Raw genomic sequence first — 13,506 nt, 5'->3', positions numbered from 1 at the left:
AGCCTGAGTCAATTCCTTTAAATAGGTTCCATTATTAACCTACCCGGTCATTATTAAATTAGTTCCCTCTTAACATTAAGGTCCGGTTGACCAGGGTTGGGGCTTAAACTAGCTACTACCATAAGGTTAAACCAAGATCATACTTGTGGTCCTGAGGAACTAATCTAGTCCCACATCCGGGTTCAAAGGATATACTTACATAGTCATTTTCACACCAATCATAGGTATAAATCCAATAATTACATTCATACCCCTATAGACATATCTATAACCTAGGTCAATCCATAGGAACAAGCAGTCTTCAAGTATGGTATACTAGGTCTCTTTGGAAACCAAGTCACGGTGTAGGACTCCCTCTATGAGCCTATACAAGGTTTGGATGAACCAAGTAAAGTACAAATAGAGTCATCACTAGCTTGAGGTATCATGAATGATTTTCAAGTACACATGGCCCTTATGGCTTATTCAACTAAGCATGTCCAAACCAGCCTAGTGTTTCCTTCCTTCAGGCCTGGCTAAGAGTTGGATCCTATGTACCCCCATAAGGATTTCTACACCACGTAGGTTTAGGTTTCTCTATCCATAGGTTCCAATTCACTCACTAACGGGGTCTAAGGATTTTCATCCATAAAATAACTCTCGTTCTCTCGAATAAGAGGGGAGTCACAACATACACTAATGCCTGCCATCTCATATTGGCTGGCCCGATCGGGTATAAGTTCTAATCCCTTTCAATTTCGAGGTATTAGATGAGGCTTAGGTGGTCCCCATGAATGGGTTACACAACCAGGGTGTTCAATCTAGGGTATAGGCATAAAATCATCATACATGGGAGGGTAAAAAAGGCTTCCAAAATCTGAGCTCAAAATCCTAAAAGAAATCGAGCGAATTCACGGACGGAATCAATACTCGGGGTCCGTTCGTGGCTCCACCAAAAAATAAAGAGAGTGGATTGACCGGGCGGATGCGGAATGTGAATCTATTCATTCGTCCGTTCTCAGAAAGGTCAATGGCCAAGAGGAAATGATTCGAACTGATCTACGGGCGGACTCGTGAATGTGGATCCGCTCATTGATCCGTTCAGGCTAAAATCCCAAAATTTCAAGTTTTATACGGGATGGATCGACGGGCGGAGTCACGATTAGTGGATCCGTTCGTTCGTCCGTTCGTGGAATTTTAATAAAACAGAGCCGTGAGTTTCAAAAACTAATTTTGGCTCCAAGGAGGGGACGCAACCGTAGGGGAGAAAGGCTCTACAGGGACTTTCGTTTGGGCTTCCTAGCACTCTCCTGGGTGGTTTTCTTGCAAGTCTCAAGCCCCAAAGTTCATCTCTAACTTATTCAAGGTAAGATTTCCTTTCCATTCCTCTTTTCCATTCTCTTCTTTCTTCCATTGTGAAGATTGTGGCTTGAGTCTCTTCATATTCTCTTCCTTCTTCTTCTTGGATTTGAGATGGATCATCTTAGGTTGTGATTGGATTTGTTTTTGTTTGCATTTTCATGGTTATGCACACCAAATCCGCACCAAAATCTATTTAGGCTAGGGTTCTTGGGTTAGAATCAAGCCCTAATCGATCAATGGCACTACATGGTTGGATTCTTTGTCTGTTTAATGTATTTCTTATAAATTTTAAAACCCTTGCAAGCAGTTTAGAGATTGATTGCTATGGTTGTCAAGTGTAGTCGGATTTATTTGGATAATTCTAAGTTTAAATTGGGGTAAAACCTCGATCGTTCCATGCTTGGAACAACCTTTCAAGTTTGTGTTTAATTCTTTATATGTCCTAGAATCTCATAGGGATTTATCTCATTGTTTTATCTTCAAGCATCCTCTCTTGTTGGAAAGGTTGTTGACAAAACCCCTTGAAATCTATCCTCTATCCTCCAAATAATTCATTCACTTGATGTATCCCCAATGCATTTCTTATTTATAGGATTATTTGCAAAATCCTTGGTGCTTATATCCTCCAAAGAACGAATCGGAGAGGGAATATTTCCTATCCTTCTTCCCTCAAAATGTAAGGAACCAAAGCAAAAACAAGGGAAAAATCTTTGACCGCTACTTACCAGTGCCTACCGCCAAATTAGCTCACAGGTGCCCTTTAGATTCTCGGCGAATGATAACCATGGTCCAACGACCATGATTCCGGTGTCAAAAAAAAACACACACATAGAGCGGCGGTTTTCCCTTTTTTTTTGTTTGGGTAAATTGCAATGGCTAAAGTAGGAGCGGATTCCAACCATTAAGTACTACAGTAGTGTTGCTAGTCTCGGCGTGAACAAGAGACAACTAGGCATCATTTGCTTGAATTTTAGGGTCCAATTTGGCTGGTCATGACCATTCAATTGTGTCCCCAAACAACTCAAGTTTACAAAGAAACTTTAGGGCTTTTCTCACTCTCCCTTCACCTACTTCATGTAGATCATCATCTTCGTCAATCTCTTTTAGTATGGCAACTGTGAGACCAAAGAGCATAAAACAGAGCATCTTTACGAAACACATTTCTAAGAAATCAAATAGATCCTTAACCGATTCATAATTCTGCTCTTGAATGAATTTACAAATGATTGAAAATTCAATTGCAATCAGAGTCATGTGCTCTTCAGCCATTGTCTCACCAAATAAACTATCCATGACTATGTCGCCAAAATTGTCACCAAAACGTCCTTTAGTAGCTTAAATAGTAAACTGATCAAGAAACCCAAGGACATCACTGAAAAATCTTCCTTGTTTAACCTACCCACCCACTTACTTTCTCCCTCTCTCTCTCGCGTAGTCCGTCTCTAAGGCTTACGCATCTAGGGTTAGGGTTCCTTGATTCATCTTATTCTTCCTCTTCTACTTTGAAACAGGAACAGAAGAGAAAAAAATGGGGACGGGACAAGGGAGATTCTCTAAACGAGAGCATGGTGAAGAAGATCCTGCTCTCTTACGCATACGTGGCCATATGGATCATCCTGAGTTTCACTGCAATCGTGTACAAGTACATCCTAGACAAGAAGATTTACAACTGGCCATTTTCTATCTCTCTCACCATGATCCACACGGCCTTTTGCTCATCCCTGGCTTTCCTCCTCGTTCGTGTCTTCAAGTTCATTGAACCAGTCAGCATGTCTCGAGATCTCTACCTCTCCTTCGTCGTTCCCATCGGAGCTCTTTACTTGTTCAGCCTCTAGTTCTCTAACCCAGTCGAACAGCAGAAACTACGTCATCTAAGCTGCCCACTCCCAAATCTTGAATCTTTCCTTTATTTTCCTTTTTTCTTCATCATTGCCGGAGTGAGGTCATTTTTTCAGAGCTTCGTCGGGGTTCTTTGGTTGCCGGTATATGTGCAAGTGTGTGGAGCAAACTACCACGGTTGTAGAGGTGAACCGTCAATTTCTTCCTTCGACTTCAACCTACGGTTGCAGAGGTAAGTGTGTGCAGTTGCAGAGGTGAGAGGTGACCAAGTGAGTGTGTGCAAGGGTGCAGAGGTGAGAGATGGGCAACGGTAATCAGTTGCAGAGATAGGATAGGAAGGATTCTTCGTTCGACTGAAGAAGATGAAGACTAGGTTCAGTTGTTTCAAGGGGAAAGGCAAAATAGTCTTTTAAAAAAATCTAACTTGCTGATCTCATTAATTAATAATTAAAAGACTGATCCCGTTAGATTTTGGATCAGACTTGATATTTTGATACTTATTAGGATTACATTAAAAAAACAAAATAACTCAGGGGTGGCGATGATAAGTTTTCTTTTATATTTAAAGATGAGTCAAAAAGACACGTAAAGGCCCAAAGAGAGTTGAATTCATAAACTCTTAATTGTGAGACATTGATTGACAAGAGGTACAAATTTAGAGTGGAGAGAGAGAGTGAGCTGTGAGGAACTGAAGAAATGGAAAAGATCGTCAGTTGAGTCATCACAATCAACTACGTAAGCGGAGTATTATTTTTAGGTAAAAGTTTTGGATTCCATACAGAGATGCTGGTGAAGCATGTGTCTTCTAAGTTAAAACCCTTAAGCCCACTAGTTTGACCTACCAAGTCGTCAATCATTCCATTGGTTGTTGGGCATATCGTTTGCACTAGAATCTGTTCCATTCCCTTAATTTCAACATTAAAATTTTTTTTAAATGATTTCTGAAAATATATTAAGTTTAACATTTTGAAAGAATTGAAGTAGTTCTTTTGCTTCAACCACAAAAAAAAAAAAGTAGTTCTTTTGCACCATGGGTTTGAGAAAACTGCACTTGTTTAGAATCATAAATGTTTATCACCTATAGGACAAGATCAATAATACTTATGTATTGTTCTTCGATACCCTTTCCACACCATCAGAATGTCCCGGTCAAAGGAGTGATTGAAAGAAAATTATTTCCTTGACAGAATACGGCATCTATGCATTTTTCATATATCTTGTGTGAAACCAATAACGTACAAGGATTTGTAAATCTCTTATGAACTGAGTTTCCCTCCACCCATGATCTCATTCACTGAGGGGTGGGAGAGGACTGGAATGTGCATTAGGAGGGTATTTTAGAACATACCAAAACTCTATGAGGGGTTTGTGAACCCTACGATTGTGGGTGAACCGTCCTCTATGGGTGGAATAAATATTGCTCATCTCTTATAATGATAAATATAAGAAAAAGAATGACATGCAGAGCATAAATATATGTTTTTTCACATAATCTCTCTTCTCTCGTCATTAATATCGTGGAGTCCTCCTGTTACATACTCTGATACTCATAAAAAAAAACAAAAAAAAAATGTTTCTCTCTCTATATCGCATATGATGCTAACATATGAGACTAGCATATAAACCTCTCTTGATAAAATATGTTAAGAAAAAAAGTTTCCCACGATATTAATGTAATATCACCCTCTCACATGGGTTTTATTATTTTATCTCTTCTACTATGACTATGTGGGGTCTCATAAAGATAACACCGTTCTTCACGACACCATTAGTGTGACATGGAATCCCACATTGGCATCGTGGGGAAACCCTCTCCCACATTTCATTTAAGGTTGAAGACTAAGAGAACAGATGAAAGCATTGCTTGTTATTAGGAGACCGAATCTCTTTGGTTTTTTAAGTAAAGAGACTATCAAGCTTTATTTTTTACTATATAACCATTGAGTATATGAAGGAATATCTGGATTGATGACATGCCAAATTTCAAAAGCCTTATTTTAACTATAAGAGGACTGCCGTGATCAATCCCAACCATTGGGATGTCTCATGGAATATTTAGATTGATAACATGACAGATTTCAGAGCTCCAACCTATTCTTTACTTGGGGATGAGTTTCTAGTTCAATGGCCGGTCTCCACCCAATGAGAATGGTATAAGTCCAGGGAGTCGAGGGTTCAATTCCTACCATAGTAGTACAAGTAGGTAGGTATAATAAGTTGGCCTTGTACCCCCTTGCTGGACCCTAGTGGGTCCTTTATCTAGCCCCTCATGGGTCCCTCTCTGGCTCCAAGGTGAGCTTAGCACTCAAAAAAATAAAACTATTCTTTTCTTTGTATTTTCTAATGGTATAAAATTGATTAAAAAGGATTTTTTTTTTTCAATAAAAATTCCAATTTCCTTCCTTTGTCAATAAAAAATCCAACTTTTTGTTATAAACATGAAGAATTGCATTTGGATTGAAACTAAACACCTTGTAGTTGTTGGTAAGGTTGAGTAGGATGCCACTTGAGTTGCCAAATGTTATTTAAAAGCTTGATACAAGCTGATAAAGTTTTAAGGTGATGCAGAAGATTTGGATCTCACAAAAAGTTGTACTTAAGGAATTTTTATCCAAGTCAGTGTTTGTGCCTTTTAACGTGGAAAACATCTTTCCACGTAACATTTAGAAAAAAATATATATGTAATTTTAGCATCTCTATCATGGTTCTAAGTATCGGTTATGTACCTTCTATCAAAAAAACAAAAAAAAGTATCGGTTATGTATTGGTTTTGATAGTCACCAATACCATATGGGTAACATGATACGAACAAAGGGTAAAATGGTCAAGAAACTCATTTTTTTAGAAAATTCAGGGATAATTATATCTGATACAGCCGATTCAAGTCAATACCGTATCGGTTTTGCAGGTTGCCGATACCTGTTTCGATACCTTGCACTAAAGCCATGATCTCTACCTTTAACGAGTGAACAATTATGAAGATAAAAGATAAATACATGGTGCCATATGACGAAGATTTGATCCAAAAACAATTATGAAGATAAAAGATAAATACATGGTGTCATTTGATGAAGATTTGATCCAAACCTATATGCATATTAGGAAAAGTGGGGTTTGACTAGGGCGAGTGGGCAAGTTGAGTCAAACTTTTGGAAAATTTGGTGAAGATAAAAAATGAAGAGATTAAAACTAGGGCAACTGTCAAACTTGAAGATAAAAAATGAAGAGATTAAAAGTAGGGCAAGTGGACAAGTTGAGTCAAACTTTTGGAAAATCTAGTCGAGGTAAAAAATGAAGAGATTGAGTCACAAATTGTCCAAATCAAATGAGACTTGGTATTTTTACTAAGTCATAACAAACTCAGAAAATGTAGTTTTTTTTTAAATCATAAAGTTGGTGAACCATTTCCTTTTTGTTTCTTTTCTTTCCTCTTTTTCTTTTAAATTGAAAATGTTTCCAAATATAATAAAATTAATAGCAAAAAATTGAGAAATTAATAAGATTCGATGGCTGTTGATTCACATGTCATGTTGGGATATATTTATACATCAATGTGTGAAGAAAGCAGAATTAGATTTTAGTGTAAAGTAGAGGAGATGCGTTAGAAATCAAAGGCAAAGGCAAAGGCCCTCCATGTGGCTTGAAAGTCCGAAAATGAAAGTAGTAGTAAGGATCCCAAAATCAAATGAAAGATTTTTTTGCCAACTCAGCTACCTCAACTTACACATCATATTTTCTTCATCTTCTTCTACTAATTTGGGTTTGGGACTTTGGATGGTAGAGAGGATCGACCATATATGGCATCACATCTCACTTTCATTAAAAGGGTATCCAGGGTGCCCCACGACGCCACGTCTACATAGACTGATTCGACATCTAATAGTTTGGGCGTTTGTGTGAAAGGCGTGAAAGGCTCACCCACACAGGGACATGACTCGTGAGGGACTTGGCCCACCACCTCCATAAAGTTGCCAAGCTTAATTAGCTTAACACACTAAGTTTTATTAGTCAAGGCTTTAAATGATCAAATTAATGGAGAATAAATTAAATGGATCTGAATGAATTCTGATTTTTTTTCCTTTTTTTTTTTTAATTTTTTTTTCTTTCATTTTTGTCAGCTCTTCTTAGCTATAATAGTGATGTTATAAGGAAGAAATGGGTGGTGGTGATGGTAGAAAAATACAACAACAATAATAAAGAAGGAATAATAATAATAGAAGACAATAAAGGTGAGGGTGAAGGCGATGGGGGTGCACTGCTCCCGAACATGATCCCAAAGTAGTCCGTGTCACCACCACCGCCTCCACCGCAGGATAACACTCCAGTGCCGCCGCTGCCTGCCCCACCATTGTTGAATCCCGGGTATGATATGCTCGCACTGTTATCCCTGTCCCATACATCCAATCCAAATCCAAACAATAATCAATATACGAACATGGAATATACAAATATATTTTCATTAAAAAAGGTGCCAACAGTGACTGGGCCCACAGCCCATACCTAATGTATGAATGAATCAATAGAGAGGGAGAGGTTCTTATATAGAGAACCCACTAATTAATGTGGGAGAAAAAAGAGAGTGAGAAGATAATGGGAAAATTATGAGATGCGCTTTCCTGTGTTCCCATTGGCTTGGGGATGGAATAGTGGATATTCCATTCCACACCGTACGCAATGAAGGAGGGGACCCCTCAACCCCTATAGGCCCAATGCCCGAGGAATCTGGGACTGTGTCAGACAACATGGCTATACGAGGTAGGATTGGATACAGCTCTGACGATCTATCGGCTTCTTATCTATCAATGTTACCAATCAGGAAAATAAAATGAAAAGATTAATTTTGAAACAAAAAATCATATTAGCTGAGGTTTAGTTTAAATTAACCCTTGTTGGGACCCACCACATTTATATTTTGCCAATAAATTCATGTGAAACCAAAATTTTGTGGAGAAAAAAAGGCTACACTCTCAATCCTACCCTTTTAAAAAACAAAAAGCAACGGCTACGGCAGATCTAAACTCTAAAGTAATTAGATTCCCTTCCATCGCATCGCACCGCATGGTTACGTATACCGATGGAGACTGGGGAGAGATTAAAGAAAGAAAACACAATACTGTTGTACGTAATAAAAAGAAAAGAGGAAGAGTGAGAGAGAAAAGAAAACGGGTACCAGTACACTCCTACTCCACCACCAACAATAGTTTACTCCGTTTTCTCATTTTTCTTATCCTAGCTTTTTCCTTGTTTCTTTTCTTGGCTTCCAAACATATCCTTATTTCCCCAAGGATTGGTTTTAGCCCTGGGCCGGGCAATGGTGACCGGTGAAGCCTCAAAGAGGAAGACACACTCACTCTTCGACTATTATAAAATTGATTTAAAGACTTAAATGCCTCTGACACTCTGACTCCCTTAAGCCCCAAAAACTGAAAAACTGGCTTTAGTGTAATAAAAGAAGGAACATCATATTTCGTAATGACGGAAATGTCCCTGTTCAAATTTCCAAAAGCATTTGACCTGGGGAAGAGGGGAAAAAGGAATAGCGACAGGAGCGTGGAGTGTTGTAGCGTACCTGGTGCCACCTAAGACGCCAGCATTCCCGGTGAGCTGGTCAATCAGTGCGGCTGATTTGGGCTCCACGCTCTCCGCCTTCGAGTACTTCGCTCCCAACCCTTCCCCAGACGGAACAAAAAACGCCCCGTTCACCAATATGTCCCCGTCCGTCCTCCAATTCCATCCCGCCCAGTCCTTCTCGTCTGTATCCACTCGCTTTGTCACCTGCCGGTCCCCACCTCAGTTAAAAACATAAACTAACTCTACTCTGGCCGAGACTAAGTAAACAGAACAAAAGAAACCAAATTAATAAAATACCTCTTTGGCGTTAGGATCCGTCGGTGCAGTATAGCGGTTACCCTGACTGTTAATGGTGGGGTTAGAACTCCCACCAATAGCATACATCTCCCATTGTGTAAAATCATTGTTCACTACATGAAAATATCCACGTCGACACCTAGGCATTCTCTGCACCAGCGCTTCTCCAAAATGGTTAAACGCAATGGTGACCTGCATCCCAGAGTCTGGCTGATAGCTGTCACTGTGTCCCAGCAGCATAACCTCGTCGTGATGCGCGAAGTAATTGTTCGAAATCGTGATCCCCGTGGACCCCATAATCGCATCGATCAGACCGTCCGTGCAGTAAGAGAGAGAGCAATGATCGATCCATAAGTTCCTAGACCCAAATATAGAGATACCGTCACCGTCCGATTTCGTCCGATATCCGTAATGTGTGGTACTAGACCTCACGATCGTGTTTCCGGAAGGCACGCAGTGGTGGATGTGGATGTTGTGGATGATCACATTACTTATGTACTGGAGTGTAATGCATCCACCGCCCACGATGTGGACGTTAGCTCCCCTGCCGTCGATGGTTTTGAAGCTGTTGAAGATCAGTTCCTGCTTTAACTTTATTAGCATATTTCCCGAGAATATGATCCACAAGGGTTCTTCTTGAATCACGGCGTACCGAAGAGTCCCCGGCGTCGGAGTTACGGCGTCATTGTCCGACGAATCTGTGACTACATAGATCTGACCGCCCTTTCCACCCAGTGCCCCAGCTCCAAATCCGATCCCACAATCGGCTAAGCGTTGCCGGTTGGCTGCCCAGTTTGGGTCACATCTCCAACAGTCATCTATGGGGTTTCCTGTCAAGCACGTCGACGACGAAGATTGGTCATTTTCCCAAACTCCCAACATTTGCCTCCGAGACACCGACGCATTCACTCTCCTGAGAACACACAAAAAAAGGCCAGAACCAGAGTCACATTAGAATTCAAAAATAGCTCAAACCCAGAGTCATTCTCACAGAATGGTGTGGTTCACAATGTCTTACCTTTGAACTTCTTGAACGACAGCTTCGGGGTCGGGATGTTGATGGGGAAGAGTGAGGTTCAGAGATGCTCCGATAAGGGTTGTAAAGCAGGTTAGGAAACAAATTAGGAGAATGCAGGTGCCAGGAAGCATCGTGGATGATGGGGGAGGGGAGGGAAGGGGGGAATCGCGTGCCCTGTCTAAAACCGGACTTTCTTCTTGTCGAAAGCAGATTACACAGGCCCAATTTGGGGAAAATGGTGAGTATTATATAAAAATACTAGTAAAGAGGAAAATGTAGAACTTTGCTGTTAGGGTTTTGGTTTTTCTAATTATTCTAGCCAGGAAGAAAGGTTGGAAATGGGGGAGGTGCTAGGTGATTGGGACTTCCAGAGGGTGAGACACAGTGAGAGCGAAGAAGAAGAAAATAAACCCCTCTCTCTCTCTCTCTCTCTCTCTCTCTCTCTCTCTTGTCAAGTGTCTCTCTTTCAACTTATCTTTACATTCCTACCTTGCTTCTTAATCATTCTAAAAAGGGTTTAAGCTGAGGGTATAACCCAATTTTTTTCTAATATCTCAAGCTCTGTTTTTTGTAAAATATAATTATTTCTGTATACTAATAATAATGTATTTCTGTCGCTTTTCTTTGCCTTTATTATATTCTTTTTTTTTTTTCTGAGTGAGGATGTGGATGTATGTACAGTATGTTCTTCGTCTGCTAATCCGTCGAATCTCGACAAAATATTTTTAGTAGATTTCTCACCTCCCAAGGACTTTTTCATTTACACCACTTTCTGAAATACGGTGATAATAATCTTTCCATAATCTTTGCTTTTCGTTTTTGTTTTTGTTTCATGGGATTCTCCTTGACTACCCGGCGGCGAAGCTAATTACGATATACTATATTAAAAGGTAGTCGATTAGATTACGGATGCTTTTTAAGATTTAATAATGAGAAAAACGGGGAAGAAAGTGACTGTTCAAAGACTATAAAACCAACTTACATTCATGTGATCTGTGCTTTTCGTGACTAGGCAGAAATGTCGATGACTTTTACACTCGGCGTCGCAGACCCTCCACCCCCCAATGCATGTCTGTTTGAGATCTTGGTATCGTATCGCCGCGATATGTACTGGTTTTGTAAGTGATCGAATCCAATAATGTGTCGGCATGATTTTAGTGCACGGTATCGGAATGAATATCAGTAACCTGTAAAACCGATACGATACCAACATGGTAACAACCTGGATCAGTTGTATCAAACAAAATTATCCCTGAATCCCCTTTCAAAAATGAGTCTTCTGGCCATTTTACCCCTTGTCTGTATCATACTATCGATACGATATTAGCACAGTATTAGTATCAATGACTAGAAAAATAGATACGTATCGTCCGATACGGGCGATACGTTATCGATACGTAGAAGGATCAGGATTGTCTCCAAGGAGGCATGCGCCCAGGGTGCTACCAAGGGGCATCCAACGGTTGAGTTGTGCCGCACACATATCGGTGCATGCTTAGGGATGTGTGTGGCACAGCCCAACGGCTGGCAGCACCTTGGGCGTGTTGGGCTCCCTGGAGATGAGCTAAAAAAAGGGTAAAATGATCAAAAAAATGATGTGGTACTGTTGCGTCAGGAAACTATATCAGAGCGCCCTGTGCCTACAAAATGAGATTAGCAGAGAGGACCAGGTTGTGCCAGCGATTCCACTCTGATGCTTAAGTTAGAATCTTTGCAATAGATGAGAATAATGGAATTCAGATGATCGTAGAAGGATGTTACCTCTCTTATTTATGGTGGATCATGGGCAAAATCGTGCCCTAATAAGAAAGCTAGGTTCTCGGAGTGGAGTGAGAGTGTTAAGGAGTGATTTCAGGGATAACGTTCCTTCCCTGATTCTCGTAGCGCCTGATTAGGCGTTGTACGGACGATAATCTCGGGCCACGTTGGTTAGTGGCAAGTTTTGAGTTAGTTAGACGAAGTATTGAGGTCGCCCCTCCCTGGCACGGACCTGGTTGCCGTCTTTTAGGTGGCGACATAGCAATCTTCTGTGATGACGCGAGTTGTGCCCTCGTGCCTCGCAAAGCGTGCCGTCTGACTATCCTCGCTCTTTGTTAGCTCGTTGGTTCGTGCCTGGCCTTTGTGGCCTCAGTTCGTTCCTCGCGTACTCATCATCTCGTTCTTGTAGGGAGAGATCTCCTGACCTATTAGGTACGAATAAAGGGTAAAATGGTCAAAAAAACCATTTTAAAAGGAGTATCAGAGGCAAATTTATCCAATATGATTAATCCATGCTGATACTGATCCCATACCGTATCGATTTTCGAGTTGACCAATTCCCGTTCGGATACCTTGCACAAAAATCATGACACCCCCCCCCCCCCAAAAAAAAAAAACTCAAGCCGGCATGGCTGAACGCACCTATGTGATTCAAGATCGAATAGCCGAACCGGTTGGATTTTAGTGGACCGGCACATTATACTTTTCCGGTTGATTCCGGTCGTTTGAATTGTGGCCCCAATTCAGCATTTCAGCTGGTACTACTGCCCTTTTTTCTGTGTTTTTTAAATGTGGTGCGGGGTGATGTGGATAATGATGGTTGTTGGGCTAATGTGCTTTGATTAATGGAAGGGAGCGGTGCTCGTGACTGTTGAGTGAGGGGTGGGATCCACAAGTATGGTAAAAGGTTAAAGCTGGGAAGTAAAATTTACCTTTAACCAGGCATCACCCTCGGGTTTTCCACTCCTCTCATCATACAACGCACATGCAACCCACTAAAGTTCCCTCCCTCTTGGACTCACCGTTGACGATGGGGCTACCCTCCCGTCCCTCCTTCCTCTAATCCTAATTCAAACTTATGGAATCTATTGTTGCCTTTAGTTTTTTGGATCTAGCACCCTATATCTCGGATACTTGTCTACTGGGTATCCGACATTCTGGCTCGACTATTAACTGGTTCGGTCCACTGGGTTGTACATAGGCCCTTGTGGCAAAGAGAGAACCCAAGAAACAAGTTCCACAACAATTATTGGAATCCAAGCCGGATGGCTTTACTTCGAATCAGATTCGATGGAACCACCACACTTGAAGCTTCTACAATAGGAACAAGGTTTAGGTTAGGCTATCCTCTAAATACGGCCCAGTATGAATACGATACCTACTGGCCGGTTCTCGCTTAGCTACGGGAACCCTTCATGTGTAGGGTCCACTGGAGAGCGCAGAGCATCTTTTTGGTGGGGCCCATAAGTCACAACATCCTCCAATCTCAGGTCTCAACTTTCAACTAACGCGATAAAGGCTTGTTCCCGGAACAGATGTGGGACCCGCCGGTATTATCCAACTTGGCATGCAAAAGGTCAAGGACTGATTCATTGACAGAGGACCAGGAGGACCAGTTGCAGGACTTTTGTGGCCAAAGCGGGTCCCACAGAAAAAATTAACCTGACCAAAATAACCCCTTC

The 13,506-nt window shown here is 41.1% G+C and overlaps 1 protein-coding gene across 1 annotated transcript; it reads right to left on the bottom strand.

Annotated features, from left to right (window-relative positions):
• Positions 1-7,293: 7,293 nt before the first annotated feature.
• Positions 7,294-10,215, bottom strand: LOC122653088 (probable pectate lyase 12). Its single transcript, XM_043847018.1, has 4 exons — positions 10,067-10,215; positions 9,049-9,961; positions 8,750-8,955; positions 7,294-7,567 (listed from the first exon to the last, which is right to left on the bottom strand). Exons 1-4 carry the CDS (start codon positions 10,195-10,197, stop codon positions 7,309-7,311), a joined length of 1,509 nt encoding a protein of 502 aa, XP_043702953.1. The 5' UTR covers positions 10,198-10,215; the 3' UTR covers positions 7,294-7,308.
• Positions 10,216-13,506: the final 3,291 nt, after the last annotated feature.

The sequence above is a fragment of the Telopea speciosissima genome, chromosome 2 (assembly GCF_018873765.1).
Source record: "Telopea speciosissima isolate NSW1024214 ecotype Mountain lineage chromosome 2, Tspe_v1, whole genome shotgun sequence".
Lineage (NCBI taxonomy): Eukaryota > Viridiplantae > Streptophyta > Magnoliopsida > Proteales > Proteaceae > Telopea > Telopea speciosissima.
The sequence above is the reverse complement of the archived record's forward strand: the minus strand, read 5'-3'. Positions and strand labels throughout refer to the sequence as shown.